A 15,365-nucleotide genomic window follows, 5' to 3' on the forward strand; every position below is an offset into this window, starting at 1 on the left:
GCTGAGAGCTTCTGCTCCACAGCAGGCAGCTCTGCTCTTCAAGGAGGCTGCACTGTCTCTGCAGCTCCTTCAGCTTCCTCTGCAGATGGAGGTCCTGCTCCTGCAGCTCCCTGCGCTCAGGTGGGCAGGCCTCTTGTTGCTCTGCAGCCTGAACACCCACCTCTGCTACAGCCCGATGGCAGGCCCTGGCCCCGTTGCAGGAGGCGGGTGGCTGCCCCTCCCCGTGCTCCAGGATGTACTGCAGGAAGTGTCTTCTCTGCTCCTGCAGCTCAAGTTGGAGGCGCAGGGTATGGGCTGCCTGCTCTCCGCGGGACTTCCAGCAGAGCTGCCGCTGGACTTCCAGCTGCATTCTGCGGTCCACTCTGCTGCTGCCGCTCTTCAGCAGCACCTCTGTCAGCTGCCGCTGCAGATGCCATGCCTGGCGGATGGTGTCATTGCGACGCTTCTGCATCAGCTCCTGCATCTGGCGCAGTTGGGCCTCCTTCTCCTGCAGCAGTTGGCGGATCTCTGCTTTCCACTGCCTCAGGCTCTGCTCCCGCTGGCGCTGCAGCTTTGACACCCGTTCCTGCTCCCACTTGGAGAGCAGTCGGTCGGACAGCAGCTGTCGCTCCCGCTCTGCCGCCTCCTGCCGCTCACGTCTCTCGCTGGCCCAGCGGCGTTGCAGCTCCTGGGAGCGGAGCTGCTCGCCCTCCAGCTGGGCCTGCAGTGCCTCCAGCTCCTGCCTGTTCTCCTCCCGTTGCGCAGGACAGGCGGGGGGCTGTGCTGGGCCCCGGCGAGGAGAGCGACGGCTGCCCAGGAGCCCCAGGTCTTCCTTGGCTGTCTCTGGCACCTAGAACCAGAAAATCATAGAATAACAGAATGGTTTGTGTAGGAAGGGACCTCCAAGACTCTCCCGTTCCAAGCCCTTGCCATGGGCAGGGACAGCTTCCACTAGGTCCGGATGCCCAAAGGTGCCTCCAGCTTGGCCTGGAGCACTGCCAGGGGTATGGCAACCACAGCCTCTCTGGGCAGCCTGTGCCAGCGCCTCTGCACCCTCACGGTGCCCCATCTTTCTTCCTTATATCTCATCCAGATCTCCCCTCTTCTACTTTCAGGGTGTTGTCCTTTGTTGTATCACCACCCTCCCTTACAACCAGTTCCTCTCCAGCTTTCTCCTGGTCTCCTTCAGGCACTGGAGGGCTGCTCTTTGGTGTCGCCAGAAATTCCCCTCCCCAGGCTGAACAATCCCCACTCTCTCAGTGTGTTATCTCACCTGGACGTGAGTGTTCTTCACAGCCGGTCGACTGGAGCCCTGCTCTGCACGGTGGCGGCACAGAGCTCCTTCTCTGTCCTGGGAGCAGGATGTTCCATGGCTTTCTGTGTGAGGGGACTTGCCCTCCCAGCTCCCCACGATGTACTGGTTGAAGAGCCTCCTCTCCAGCTCCAGCTGATGCTGGAGGTGGCGGATGCAGGCAGGCTGCTCACCATCCGTCTCCCAGCGCAGCTTGCTGAGGACGTCCTGCAGCTGGGCAGGGGCCTCCCTGCTGCACCTGGCAGGGTTCCTCAGCACCTTGGCCAGCTGCTGCTGCAGCTCCCGAGCCCGGCGCAGGGCCGCATCGCACTCACGCTGCAGCAGCTCCTTTGTTGCCTGCAGCTCGGCCTCCTTCCAGCGCAGCAGCTGCCGGGTCACCGTCGCCCGCTGCCGCTGCTCCCACTCCTTCAGCCGCTGCTCTTCCTGGGCCTGCTGCTTCTCCCAGGCACAACGCAGCTGGTCGACCAGCAGCTGCCGCTCCCGCTCTGCCGCCTCCTGCAGCTCACATCTCTCAGCAGCCCAGCGGCGCTGCAGCTCCTGGCAGTGGAGCCGCTCGCCCTCCAGCTGGGCCTTCAGCACCTCCAGCTCCCAGCTGTTCTCCCGCTGCGCAGCGCAGGCCGGGGGCTGTGCCGGGCCCCGGCGGGGAGAGGGCCGGCCGTACTTGGCTTGTCCCCGTCCCGCGCTGTCTCGCAGCATGGCCACGGGGATCTGAAAAGACCCTTGGCCTCCAAAAGCTGTGGCCAAAGGCCACCGACAGTCGCTCTCCTTTGTGGGGTCTGCAAGGACAGCTGCCCCTGACCCCGTAGCGCCCACTGCCTCTCGTCCCTGTCGCAAGGGTGTGCAGACAGTGAATGCCGTGGGGGTGCTGTGCCAGTGGCCTTCTGTGCTGTGTGCTGGCCCAGCTCATAATGGAGGGTGGGGCAGTGGCCTTCAGTGCTGTTGGACAGTGCGACCCTGTGCCCCCAGCACATAATGGAGGGCGGGGCAGTGGCCTTCTGCGCTGTGGGGCAGTGCGACCTTCTGGCCCAGCACCAAATGGAGGCTGGGGCACAGTGGCTTTAAGCGGTGTTGGGCGGAACCGCCTCCTACAGTGCTGGGCTGTACGGACCACCTTTCGTGGCGCTGGGATGCGTGGACTTCTCTGGCACTGGAGAAGAACAGCAGCGGGTCGTCCAGTTCACTGTGGTTTCCATTTAGATGGCAATAAAGGAAACATCTCACCATACCTACGAGCTAGTTAAGTTAAAAGAACCTGGTTGCCGGTGTACCCTGCTCGAGGAGCTGCTGGAGCAGACGGCCAGGCTGCTGCAAGATAGCAGCAACCCGAGGAGCTCTTGGGGATCTCTGAGGGAGACAGACAGGAGGAGGTGTGAGCCTACTTCCACCGCAGACACGCAGCCTCATCCTGAGTCCATGCGAGTGGGAGTAGCCAATCCAGCTGCTCACCTGCAGGTCAGAGATCTAGACAGCCCGAGAGGGGAAAGGGGCTGGAGCCTCGTCTCTACTCTAAGCAGAAGGAAGCGTCTGCTCCCAAGCCCCCATGGTGCTGCCAACCCCTGCAGTGTCCCCTGCAGCGTCCCTGAGTGAGAGATTTGAGGTGTGAGAGGCAGACTGTGTTTTTGCAGTGGAAATAGCCAGTATTTCTGTTTGTAGCTTAAGTTGCTTTTCACAGAGAAAGCTTCCAATCAGAGTAAACTTGAGACTAGGGCATTCTGACCATAGTAAAATAAGCACAGGCGTCAGGTGAGGTAATTATGTAGGGTAGGGGAGAGTCCGGTACAGGACAGAACTAGTGCAGGCTGTTGAAAACATTGCCCTCCTCTCGATGTAAGAAGCACAGAACATGCCCAAAGACAATGGGTTGCTAACAGACATTGTGTGGAAGTGTAACGTAGCTGTGGAAGTGTAACGCAGTAAGAGCTTCGGTAGACTGTGAGCCTGAGATGCTCGACCAGTGGGTGCCAGGAGAGGCTCTACCTGCGCCAGACCCAGGGTATATAACAGAATGGGTTTCACCGACAAGTTGTGCAATGGTCAGCAGTGGGCGCACACACTACTGCAGTGCTGAATAAACAGCTCTTCACAGAGAGCTGTTATATAATAAACAATGCTGAATAAACAGTTCTTCTTTCCTGACTGGAAATTCTTGAGTGTGTTCCTCACAGAGGCTCTTGCACAGGAGAGGGATGAAGGTCTGCAAAGTGGTCCAAACTCATGCCTTGAGAAGCACACTGAGAATACAGGGAGTAACAAGCACAGGGAGCGAGGCCGGTCAGGGCACTGCCTCAATACCAGTGCCACCAAAAAAGGGCGGAGAGTCTTAGTAACTGGGGACTCCTTACTGGGGGGCACTGAGGCTCCCATTTGCCACCCAGATAATCTCTCCAGTGAGGCGTGCTCTCTTCCAGGGACACATGTTAGAGACAGTGGGAAGGCTCTACCATGGCTCATTAAACCGGAAGACTGCTATCCTTCTGTTGTCATTCAGGCTGGGTCCCAGGATGCTGCAATGAGGAAACTAAAGAATGTTCAACAGGACTTTGCATCCCTTGGAAAGATGCTGAAGGGATCAGGGGTGCAGGTAGCATTCTCCTCTGTCCTTCCAGTGGACGGCTGGGACCCAGGAAGATGGAGGAGAACATGCTGACTGAGGGGGTGGTGACTTGATCAAGGCTTTGGGTATTTGGATCTCGGGCAGGCCTTTGAGAAACTGGGTATGTGGGCTCCTGACGGACTCAACTGAGCGAGTGGGGCAGAAGTGTGCTGGGGAACAAGCTCTCTGGATTGACTACCAGGGCTTTAAACTGGGTCCGAGGGGGGAAGGGAGGGGAGTTAGATGTGACAGGGTTACCGGTATGAGGATTACAGATGTGAGGATTACAGGTATGTAGTGAGGATTACAGGTATGTAGTGAAGCTGTGCAGGGAGAAGATTAGGAAAGCCAAAGTGCAGCTAGAACTGAGCTTGGCTGCTAAGGTAAAGGAGAACAGTAACTATGTTTATAAACACATCAACAACAAGAGGAAGGCTAGGGAAAATCTCCACCCCTTGTTGGATGCTGAGGGCAACTGAGTCACCAAGGATCGGGATGAGGCTGAGCTACTTAATACCTTCTTTGCTTCAGTCTTTAATAGTAAAACTTGTTGCTCCCTGGGAACACGGGCCCCTGCACTGGTAGATGGAGGGGGAACAGAATAAGCCCTGCATGATCCACTATGAGATAGTTTTGGACCTGTTTCAAAAGCTGGATGTTTACAAGTCCATGGGGCCGGATGGATTGCACCCTAGAGTTTGCTCCTAGAGGAAGTTGGCGGATGTGGTCCCCAAACCACTCTCCATCATTTTTTGGCAGTCTTGGCTGACTGGGGATGTCCCGGTGGATTGGAGGCTGGCGAATGTGATGCCCATCTTCAAAAAGGGTCAGAAAGATGATCTTGGCAGCTACAGGCCCATCAGTCTCATCTCGGTGTCCGGGAAGGTTATGGAAAGGATAATCTCAGGAACCATCAGGGACCAATTAAAGGTCAGGCCTAGTTAGCATGGGTTTAGGAATGGTAGATCCTGTTTGACTAACCTGATTTCATTCTATGACAAGGTGACCTGCTTGGTGGATGAAGGGAAAGCTGTCGATGTGGTCTACTTACACTTCAGTAAGGCCTTTGACACTGTCCCCATAACATTCTTGCAGAGAAGCTGGCTGCCCGTGGTTTGGATGGGCGCACACCCTGCTGGGTAAAGCACTGGCTGGATGGCCGGGCTCAGAGAGTTGTGGTCAAATGGGGTGGAATCCAGTTGGCGGTCGGTCACGAGCAGCATCTCCCAGGGCTCAGTGCTTGGGACCGCTTTTGTTTAACATCTTCATTGATAATCTTGATGGGGGGATTGAGTGCACCCTCAGTAAGTTTGCAGACGACACCAAGTTGGGAGGGAGTGTTGATCTGCCTGAGGGGAGATGGGCACTACAGAGGGACCTGGATAGACTCGATCGATGGGCCAAGGTTAATGGAATGAGTTTCAATGGGACCAAGTGTCGGGTCCTGCATTTTGGTCACAACAACCCCAGGCAACCCTACAGGCTTGGGGAGGTGTGGCTGGAAAGCTGCCTGATGGAAAGGGACCTTGGTGTGCTGATGGACAGTCAGCTGTATATGAGCCAGCAGTGTGCCCAGGTGGCCAAGAGGGCCAATGGCATCCTGGCTTGTATCAGGAATGGTGTAGTGAGCAGGACTAAGGAAGTCATCCTGCCCCTGGTACTCGGCATTGGTGAGGCCTCACCTTGAGTACTGTGTCCAGTTTTGGGCACCTCAGCACAAGGACATGGAGGTACTAGAGCAGGTCCAGAGAAGGGCAACGAGGCTCGTGAAGGGCTTGGAGAATCAGCCCTACGAGGAGAGACTAAGGAAGCTGGGGCTGTTTAGTCTGAGGAAGAGGAGGCTGAGGGGAGACCTTATTGCCGTCTTCCAGTACCTGAAAGGTTCTTACAGTGATAGTGGGGCAGGTCTCTTCTCACTAGTGACATGTGACAGGACGAGGGGAAATGGGCTCAAGTTGTGCCAGGGCAAGTTTAGGTTGGATATTAGAAAGAACTTCTTTACAGAAAGGGTAGTTAGGTACTGGAATGGGCTCCCCAGGGAGGTGGTTGAATCGCCATCCCTGGATGTGTTTAAGAGCCGTTTGGATGTGGTACTCAGGGATATGATTTAGCAGAGGTTTGCTGTTGGAGATAGGCTACTGGCTAGGCTGCGGTTGGACTTGATGATCTTCAAGGTCTTTTCCAACCTGAGTAATTCTATGATTCTATGACTCTGATATATTGATTTTTAATGACCACTAAAATTTGTGCAACAAATGCTTTTAGTATGCTCATAACCATGACTTTGGGCTAATAATTGATTAATGCTCGTGCAGCTTTATGAAGTTATGTGTCAAATAGAACCAGTTTTAGAGGACAAATTTGCTAGAGTGTCACTAGGGGCATTATTACTTATTGACCCTTGAGAAACAGCAAACCGCGCTGATGGTGGATGCAACAGGCAGTTGCAGCAGGTCGTCCCCTACTTGAAAGCTCACCTTTCCTCTCTCACCCATCACAGATTCTCTCCTGCTTTCAGGGTCTGTAGCGTTTCTTCCAGTTGTACACCATATCTGCTTGGCCAGTGTGTGATACAGAGCCCACGTGGAACACCTGCTTGGAAAACAAAATATACTATCCAATTTAGCTCTTTTAGCGTGCGCCTTTGCCTCAAGTGATCCGTGGTCATATTATAAAACTTCTGCTTAGTGAGGTAAAAGAGAGGTATTCATTCTGTGAGACAGGGTCATGCCTTTGCCTGGGATTCCTTTCCAGGTTTTGTTTTGCAAATTAATAGAAGTTCATTAATAGACTAATAACATCATAACCGAGCATTACTAATATACTAAAAGAGCTATTCCCATAGATTCTAGCACTGATCGCATCAAATCCTGTTTAATACAGATTTCATCTATAACTAAAATAGAAGAAGCACACAATAACCTGGATAATGCCTAAAAATCTGATTCTTGAGACTGCAATGATAACACAGAATATCACACACTATGTCAAACCATTACTAAGATTATCTCTAACACCACAAAAAAAAGCAATACCACTAGGCAAGAGACACACAGTTCTAGCTACTATAAAGGCTGGATGCTAGGTCCAGTCCTAACGACTCCCATTTACTTTCAAAATCACCTTTTGGGAGGGCAATGGGACTGCCCTGGCCACACTTTGCCAATCAAAGGGGACTGTGAGCTTCTCCTGTGTCATATACAACAGGGCTTGGCAGGTGGGCATTCCAAGCCTGAAGCAGCTATTTTGGCGGCGCCTGAACAGGGGCAAAACTTTATTGAGCATGGGGAGGGGGAGATGTTGTAGGCGTTAGCAAAGATTTGAGATGTGATGCTGTAGGACCCCCCCCTCTGTTCCATCCCCTACCTTGTGATGATACTGAAGGCCATCTTTGCTTCTGTCTTCAGTGAAAAAGCTCTCCCTCAGGAATCCCAGACCCTGGAGCTTACTGAGGGGGTCTGGGGAATGGAAAACTTGCCTTTAGTCAGGAAAGAGGTAGACCATGAGCGACTAGGCCGCATCAGTGTTCATAAATCCATGGGACCTGATGAGGTGCATCCATGGGTGCTGAGGGAGCTGGCAGAGGAGAATGCTGAACCACTCTCTATCATCTTTGAGAGGTCCTGGAGAATGGGGAAGGTGCCTGAAGACTGGAGGATAGCCAATGTCACTCCGGTCTTCAGAAAGGGCAAGAAGGAAGATCTGGGCAATTACAGGCCAGGCAGCCTCACCTCTGTCCCTTGAAAGGAGATGGAACAGCTTGTCCTGGATGCCATCTCGAGACAGTTGGAAGAAAGGGAGGTTATCAGGAGTAGTCAGCATGCGTCCACCAATGGGAGGTCATGCTCGACCAACCTGGTAGCCATCTGTGACATTTTCCATGGCTGAGTGGATGGAGGGAGAGCAGTAGATGTAGTCTACCTGGGCAGGCCCTTTTACTTTGCTTCGCTTAATAGCAAAACCGGTTTGTAGAAGAATTTGGATTATCTGCTCTCCTTTTGTGAAAACTTCCTCTGCTGTATCACCCTACACAACAATGTCATCAATGTATTGCAGGTGTTCAGGAGCACCACCCTATTCCAGTACAGTTTGGACCAGTCCGTGGCAAATGGTTGGGCTGTGTTTCCACCACCGGGGTTCCAAGAATACTGAATGCCCCTCCAGGTGAAGGCAAACTGTGGCCGACATTCTGCGGCCAAAGGAATGGAGAAGAAGGCATTAGCAATGTCAATGGTGGCATACCATTTGGCTGCTTCTGACTCCAGCTCATACTGGAGTTCCAGCATGTCCGGCACAGCAGCACTCAGTGGAGGTGTGACCTCATTCAGGCTACAGTAGTCTACTGTCAGCCTCCATTCTCCACTGGCTTTACGCACTGGCCATATGGGGCTGTTAAAAGGGGAGTGAGTTTTACTGATCACTCCCTGATTCTCCAGCTGGCGAATTGTAATCGGGTTATCTAGATTTACCTGTGATAGAGGCTGCTGCCCCTGAAAGGAGGGGAATGGACAAAACCAGTGGCAGCAATCTAAGGAGAAAACTTATTTTACTAAATACGATATTGGAATACAAGATAACACAATATGATACAATATAATTGCGACTACTAAATCGAACAAGACAGAGATAAAATTGGCAGCTGACAAAATGAGGTTTTGTGCACATTTATCTCTGAGGTCATCTTTGAGTGATGGAAGCAACATTGTTGATAAGATTAGTAATTAAACCCTTTACTTTTGACTCCTCAGGGAGTCTGGCTACAGAGGAGAGAAGGGAGGACACTTTCTAGTAGTCCCTCAGACTCACTCTCACTTCTTTTTGTCCTGGAGATCGAGAGCTAGTTCCAATAGCTCCTGAGGATTTTGACTATCGTGGGATGCTCAAACCAGCACACTCCCATTGCTACGTGTCATTAATGTGTTCCAGGTTATGTTTGAGATTAAACAGTTATTCAAGCATATCTGCCCCAAGGTGAGAAGGCTCTGTATGGCAGGGGGTGTGGGACAGTCTGGGGAGCTGCCTGAAGCAGTGGGCAGCCCCAGGACTTTGGAACTTCATCTCCGTGAAGGATCCTGAGAAACTGGTAGAATACTGGGGGCCAAGTTACTGTTCCACGTATTGCGATAAGAAACTGAAACAACTGCCTCCCACAGGAGCTGCGCTGTGCCAGGAGGTACAGCCCTGTGGTCACTCCAACCCCTCCAATGAGCCCAGTGGCTGCTCCAACTTAGTCAGAGGTCCTGTGGTCATTCCAGCTCTGACAATGAGTTCTGAAGTTGCTCCAGTTCCTGCAAAAGCCCAACAGTAGCTGCAGTTTCTACTGTGAACCCTGTGGCTGTTAAAACCCCTGCAAAAGGTCCTGGACTTTCAAAAAGATATGCATATGAATTAGAATCTATGCATATATTTTTGCAACTGCATATGTTATATATATGTGAAAATATACCGTATGTAAGCATATGTTTATATATAAAGATATAGATCTATTCCATAATCATAATGCTTTTCTTTTTGTCTATCTTAGTAAATAGATTTAACCCAACAAATTCGAAACCCCAGCACTGCCCTGAGTCCCTTACAGATCTCCTTGGGACGTAGGAAACTGACCCTGTCACTCAGTGAAGAGCACCAGAAGATCTCGAGGTCTTCTCAGGGAGCAGCTCCTGAGGTACATTCCTTACACCAGCTTTGGAAGAGGCCTCCAGTTCTCTGGTCCTGCTCTGAAGGAGCCCTCTTGTTATGGCAGTTCCAGCAAGGAGACCAGCTGACACAGCCGGCTACTGACTGCAGCCCTGGAGTGCTGCTGTAGAGACAACAGGACTGTTGTGAGACACACAAGACCTTCAGGCCTGCACAAATGAGAGGACTTGAGAGTTCTGTGATACTGGAAATAGATCAGGAATGAAAAGATTACGTTGTGCTGCCTTCCAACTTAGGAAGAGAGAACAGCTAAGGAAAAGTCTATTTTGAAAGCTTTTTAGGAATCTTTTAACATATTCGGGGAATCTGGTTCCATGTTTACATGAGCTCTTGGAATGAGAAAACAGAAAGTAGGTAGAAAAGAAGTGAAATAAATTTTTATTTATAAGTTGGATATTTATTTATTTATTTATTTTTGTGGGTTGCTATATCACACACAATCAAACAATCAAAGATGCATGAACCAAAAAGAACCATCACTGGGAATTGTGTGAGGAAGATGTGCATTTATGGAAGCAGGAATAGTGCATAGTGCAACACCTTCTTCAGAGCGTGCTTGATCTCCCTGTTCCTCATGCTGTAAATAATAGGGTTCAGTGTTGGAGGAACCACTGAGTACAGAAGTGCCACTGTCAGATCCAGGAGTGGGGAGGAAATGGAGGGGGGCTTCAGGTAGGCAAAAAAGCCAGTGCTGAGAAAAACGGAGACCACAGCCAGGTGAGGGAGGCACGTGGAGAAGGCTTTGTGCCGTCCCTGCTCAAAGGGCATCCTCAGCACGGCCATGAAGATCTGCACATAGGACACAACTATGAAAACAAAGCATCCAAAGGCTAAAGTGAAACTAAAAATGAGAATCCCAATTTCCCTGAGGTAGGAGGCTGAGCAGGAGAGCTTGAGGATCTGGGGGATTTCACAGAAAAACTGGTTGACAACATTGCCTTGGCAGAGAGGCAGTGAAAACGTACTGGCAGTGTGCAGCAGGGAATTGAGAACCCCAGCGCCCCAGGCAGCTGCTGCCATGGTGGCACAAGCTCTGCTGTCCATCAAGGTCCCGTAGTGCAGGGGCTTGCAGATGGCAACGTAGCGGTCATAGGACATGATGGTGAGAAGGGAATACTCTGCTGAGATGAAGAAGACAAAGCAAAAGAGCTGTGCAGCACATCCTGCGTAGGAGATGGCCCTGGTGTCCCAGAGGGCGTTGGCCATGGCTTTGGGGAGAGTGGTGGAGATGCAGCCCAGGTCGAGGAGGGCCAGGTTGAGCAGGAAGAAGTACATGGGGGTGTGCAGGCGGCGGTCGCAGGCTACGGCTGTGCTGATGAGGCCGTTGCCCAGGAGGGCAGCCAGGTAGATGCCCAGCAAGAGCCAGAAGTGCAGGAGCTGCAGCTGCCGCGTGTCTGCCAACGGCAGCAGGAGGAACTCACTGATGGAGCTGCTGTTGGGCATCTGCTGTTCCGGGGCTTGGAGTCCTGCTCAGAGTGCAGAAGATAATGACATGTCCAGATCATTCTCAGAGGTAATCTTTCTGGCATACTATAAAAGTTCTCCTTTGCCTTTGGAATATGTTCATTGAACTCCATAGCTTGAATTTATTTGTCATGAGATTCACCATCCCTGAAGGTGTAGAAGATTAACGAGTTCTTACTTTCTTCTCATTTCCTAAACGTACCCCAGCCTCCTGGATATTTTTATCTTTTCTGAAGCTGCTCTTCAAGACCCCCACCCCAGCCTCTGTGCACTTCATTTTGTCTTAGAGAAATCAGCTTGTTTGCAGGACAAGTGAACTCTTAATGCCTGCAGAAAGCAACTATAACTTAAGCTAATTGTACTTTTTTCGGTAGGAAGGCAGAAAGCACAACCTGTGTGGCTGTTCACAAAACAGCCAACTGACTGGAGAAATATTCTGGAGTCTCTGAGCTGTGTTCAAAGTTGACAGCCCCTTTTAGATTTCTGCCTCCAATCATTTCTGCTTTCACTGAGAACAAGAAATGTAAAATCCCCGCCCTGGCTCTCCTCTTGCAAAGTACCTTCACAAACATCCTGCTGTGCAGTGGAGCTGTGATCTCCTGCCACATGCAGGAGCTGTGGCAGCACAAGCCCTGCCAGGGGACTCCTTCCCCCTTCAGGCATGTCCCTGATTTAGTTAACGCTCTATGAAAATCAGATGCATGGTCTGCAGTGAGACTTACCGTGTTGTGATCTGTGTACAATGCTCCTGCAGTAAGCTCACAGCCTGCTCTCACCGTTCACATCCTGCAAGCTGTCCCCCTTTCTCTCCTCTCCTTCTATCACCTGCAGGCTGTGCTGTGCACAAGTGCTGCTCCTGGGCACAGCTGTCTCTCTGCAGCGCTGCCCACTTGTATGAGCTCCCTGTGTCCCAGGAGCCCAGCCCAGCCCAGCAGAATAGGATCACAATTTCATCCTTCCCACTCCTCTCCCTTGAGATATCCCTTGGTCCTCATGGCCAACAACTCCTGAAAGAAAACAGCATCATGACTGTGTCTAACTCATTTCTTGTACAAACATTCCCTGTGAAAGACAAACCTCAATAGAAGCGGTATGGACATGGCATGCAGTTGACCACTGTGTTTTACTGTTCATTCAATTGCAACACCTTTCCTGCTGTTTGTTGGCCAAAAAAAAAAAAAAAAAAAAAAGAGAAATCTTTCCTTTTACATGTGCAACGGGTTCTCTGTGGAAAGCTAGTGGGAGTTGGTGCAAAGGAGTTTTAACACTGTGCGGGTGGCTGCAGAGAAGAGTGATGTGAAGAAAAGTGATGCAAGTCCCATGGGGCCAATGTGAGCAGAAGTGGGGTGGGGAGGTTGAGAAGGACCTTTGTCTACACAGTAACAGAACAGACCTCATTGGGGACATCCTGGATTGATATCAGTTGCACAGTGCTGCTTTAAAGACTTGTTTATGCCCAACTATAAATAAATAGACAGTAAATGCCTGCTGGATCCTTCCTTTTTAAGCTCTCTGCAGGTACCTCTCCATTTTGCTGAACAAGTTCTGAAAACCTGAAGAAAATAATAGAAAGGCACAAGGCACAGGAGGCTCTTTAGGTTATAACGAGCCCCAGGGCGCATTTGATGCTGAGTCCATCAACCTGCAGTGCAGAGGGAAGTTTGCACAGAGTGCTCAGCAAGACAAAGGCAGAAGAAACAGTGAACTTTCTTGGAGTATTAATGGGCCCACTGAGGAACATTAACAGGCAAGCTTCCCAAGGGACTTGTTAGAGAAGATAATTGGAAGATATGACTACAGGCAATGAAAGGCACTGGCATGGTGGCTCTGATGCTGAGAAACCCGTCCTTTGCTTTGCAAAGCAGACAGGCCAAGCCCTGATCCCCAGACCCTTGGTAGAGAGAACCTCATGCTGACTAAGGATCCTTCCTGGGGCAGTGGGTTGGAGGTCTGTATGATGTTAAATGAAAGACATGGGGACAGAAGAACCCAGGCTCTGCATGGGCTGCAGGGACACTGTGAGGTTCATGTCCCATGTGTGCCCTGTGTCTTATCGCAGGATTTGGGATGTGAGAAGGGCCCATTCTGAACAAGCAGTCAATCCCAGTGTAACTCTGAATTTCAGATCTCTCAGTTTCAGAGCCCTTGTTTGCACACCCTCCCATAGTTTGATGTCCTTTATGTTCTGTGGTGCCCAGAATTGCACCCAATGCTCCATGTGAGGCTGCAGCAGTGCAGAGCAGAGATGGACAATCCTTTCCCTCACCCAGCAGGCAATGCCTTGCTTGATGCACTCCAATGGACCGTTGAGCTTCCTGGATGCCTGGGCACACTGCTGACTCACATTCAGTTTGATGATGACCAGGACCCTCGATTCTTTTCAGTCAGACCACTCTGTAGTGTCCCATATCCAGTCAGTGTGTATGTCCAGGGTTGACCCTACCCAGGTGCACAATCAGGCACTTGTTATACTTTATGCACTTGGTGCTTAGTACCAACTGGTACAAACTTCTCTGACTTGTCCACATCTCTCTGCAAGTCCTCCCCACCCTCAGTGGTGGCAACAGCACCTCCTCATCTGGTCTCATCAGCAAACTTGCTCAGAACATCTTCTAGTCCTGCATGCAAGTCATCCACAAAAGCATGAAAGAGAAGTGGCCCTAAAATGGAGTCCTGTGGAACCCTGAGAGTGACCATCTACCAGCCCAATGGAACCCAGTGACTATAGTCCTTTGGACCTGACCTATTGACCAACTGTTCACCCACCGCGTTCTGTTTGTACCTAGCCATATGCAGGACATTCTGTCCAGAAATGTGCTGTGAGAAATAGTCTCAAAAGCACTACTGAAATCCTCAAGGATAACATCAAATGGCTTCCCTTGATCAACCAATTTGCTAACTGTGTCATAAAAAGTCCGATAGTTAAACAGGACCTTCCCCTCAGGAAGTTGTGTTGGCTGTGACCAATGACAGAACTGTCCTTCAGGTGTTTTTTTTTTTTTCTATCACTCCCACCATCACTTTCTCCATAATTTTACCAGGCACTGGAGTGAGACTGGCAGTTCCATAATTGCCCCTGTCATCTTTCTTGCTCTTCCTTACAATGAGACAACATTTGCCAGCTTCCTGTCAGCTGGCATGACCCTAGACTTATTTAGATGCCATTGAAATGAAAGCCCAGAGCAAACTAAGGTGTCATCAGTGCAAGAACGTAGATATGCCATAGCTTTGCAATGCCTTCAACTCGAGAGTATGCCACAGATGGAGCAGAGATGAAGATCTGCCTCTTCTCTTGAGAGCTCATCCATTTGGTAAGCAGAATAACGCTACCTGATACATGGGGACTGTGTCTCTGCTCTGCTCTGCTAAGCTCGTAGAGGAATGGTGCAGGGGGTTGATCTCATGTCAGTGCAGATTAGCTCACTTTCTCTTTAACCCTTTTTCGTCTGTAAACTATTCCACTCTTTGCACCCTCATTTACACTTCCACATACCCTCAAATACACTTCCATATGCCATTAACAATTATGCTTTCTTATACCATCAAAGCAGTTTGTGAAACAATACTGTTATTTAGTTCCCATAAACACCCTTAATACTATATAACTTTCCCTTAACAATCCCTGTCGTTCAGTTATAAACACTTCACCACAGAACCGGCACTGACTGACCCACCTCCCTCACACACTTCCTCACAAGCAGTACATAGTATTACATAAATGGGTTGACACTCATTTGTCGGGCGGAATGTACACCTCTCCTCAGGTCACTTCCTAATCTATAGAGTACAAACTCCCGTCTTCCTACATACAAGCAGAAAGTACCTATGTGTGAACAGACAACACAGAGTCTTTCACTTTGTCCGTCTCTGTCCATTTCCTTTTCAAATGGAAGGAAACACGGTCGGGATTCGGCACTCACCCCACAGCTATGCTGTGTCTCACTCACACCACAGTCACTCTGGCATTTAGATCAAAAAACATGGTTTATTCAATATACACAATGTTGACAACGTCTTCTAGCTGGAATATTAATAAAGCTCATACCCTGGTCGACCAGTTGCAAACTTTAAGATTTTTTCCATGTCAGCTTGACCTGTAATGATTAGATACACAGTACTGAACACTTACAGCAGGTGATAATAATGGCCATACAACCTATAAGCCCCATGATTACAGCAAGGAGAACCCAGGCTACCATTTGACAGGATATCCACTATATCCCATACCCATAGGAGAGGCCAACCTAGGTCCGTCCTATTGCCTGCCACCTGGGAGAGCGTACTTGCTCTTGTTTCCATGCATATGACTTACAGGTC

The 15,365-nt window shown here is 50.4% G+C and overlaps 1 protein-coding gene across 1 annotated transcript; it reads right to left on the bottom strand.

The window, feature by feature from the left end:
• Positions 1-10,091: 10,091 nt before the first annotated feature.
• On the bottom strand, positions 10,092-11,027 carry LOC140265197 (olfactory receptor 14J1-like). The gene has a single exon (XM_072361082.1). It carries the CDS (start codon positions 11,025-11,027, stop codon positions 10,092-10,094), a length of 936 nt encoding a protein of 311 aa, XP_072217183.1.
• Positions 11,028-15,365: the final 4,338 nt, after the last annotated feature.

Source organism: Excalfactoria chinensis, unplaced genomic scaffold (genome assembly GCF_039878825.1).
Source record: "Excalfactoria chinensis isolate bCotChi1 unplaced genomic scaffold, bCotChi1.hap2 Scaffold_71, whole genome shotgun sequence".
NCBI lineage: Eukaryota > Metazoa > Chordata > Aves > Galliformes > Phasianidae > Excalfactoria > Excalfactoria chinensis.